Raw genomic sequence first — 509 nt, forward strand, 5'->3', positions numbered from 1 at the left:
CCAGTGCCGCGACAGTTCTTGCATGCAAACAGCCGTCGCCTATCAGCAAGCCGCACAGCCTAGTCCACAAGGAAACCGTCGTTGAAGCCCCAACCCCATCTGCACGCGCAAACGGCACGCCTTCAGACTTGTACGCAGTATTACTGTTTTGCAGCCTGGATGCTGCACAATTTTGGACTGAGGCTCAAAAGCGCGCCTTGATAAGCTCGCAGCCAGCAGCAGGCCTGTGAACCCCACCGATAAGATAAACTCCCGCAAACGCAAAAGCGCTACTGTGCTTCGTAGAACGCCTTCTTGCCGAGGCACCTGCAAAACCATCGACAACCCGCGAAGAAAAAGACGACCGCAAGACCACGCAACTCACGATGCATTCACTCTCTCCGCACCTGGCCCTCCTCAGGGACGAATGGGTGCAAACGCGCCTTCGCAACGGGCAGTGTTACTCTACACTAAAATGCGGCACTAAGTTAAATGTGCGCAACGCACGCAAATACGTTCCGAGAAATTCT

The 509-nt window shown here is 54.6% G+C and overlaps 1 protein-coding gene across 1 annotated transcript in view; it reads right to left on the reverse strand.

Annotated features, from left to right (window-relative positions):
- Positions 1-509, reverse strand: part of EMH_0023890 (uncharacterized protein) — a gene marked incomplete at both ends in the record, with an annotated part of 3,227 nt that overhangs the window by 131 nt on the left and 2,587 nt on the right. Inside the window, 2 exons of the mRNA XM_013502216.1 lie at positions 1-99; positions 238-306. Of these exons, the coding sequence (XP_013357670.1) occupies positions 1-99; positions 238-306 (168 nt within the window). The remainder of the gene's footprint in view (positions 100-237; positions 307-509) is intronic.

The sequence above is a fragment of the Eimeria mitis genome, genomic scaffold (genome assembly GCF_000499745.2).
Source record: "Eimeria mitis Houghton genomic scaffold, Emh_scaff858, whole genome shotgun sequence".
Taxonomy (NCBI): Eukaryota; Apicomplexa; class Conoidasida; order Eucoccidiorida; family Eimeriidae; genus Eimeria; species Eimeria mitis.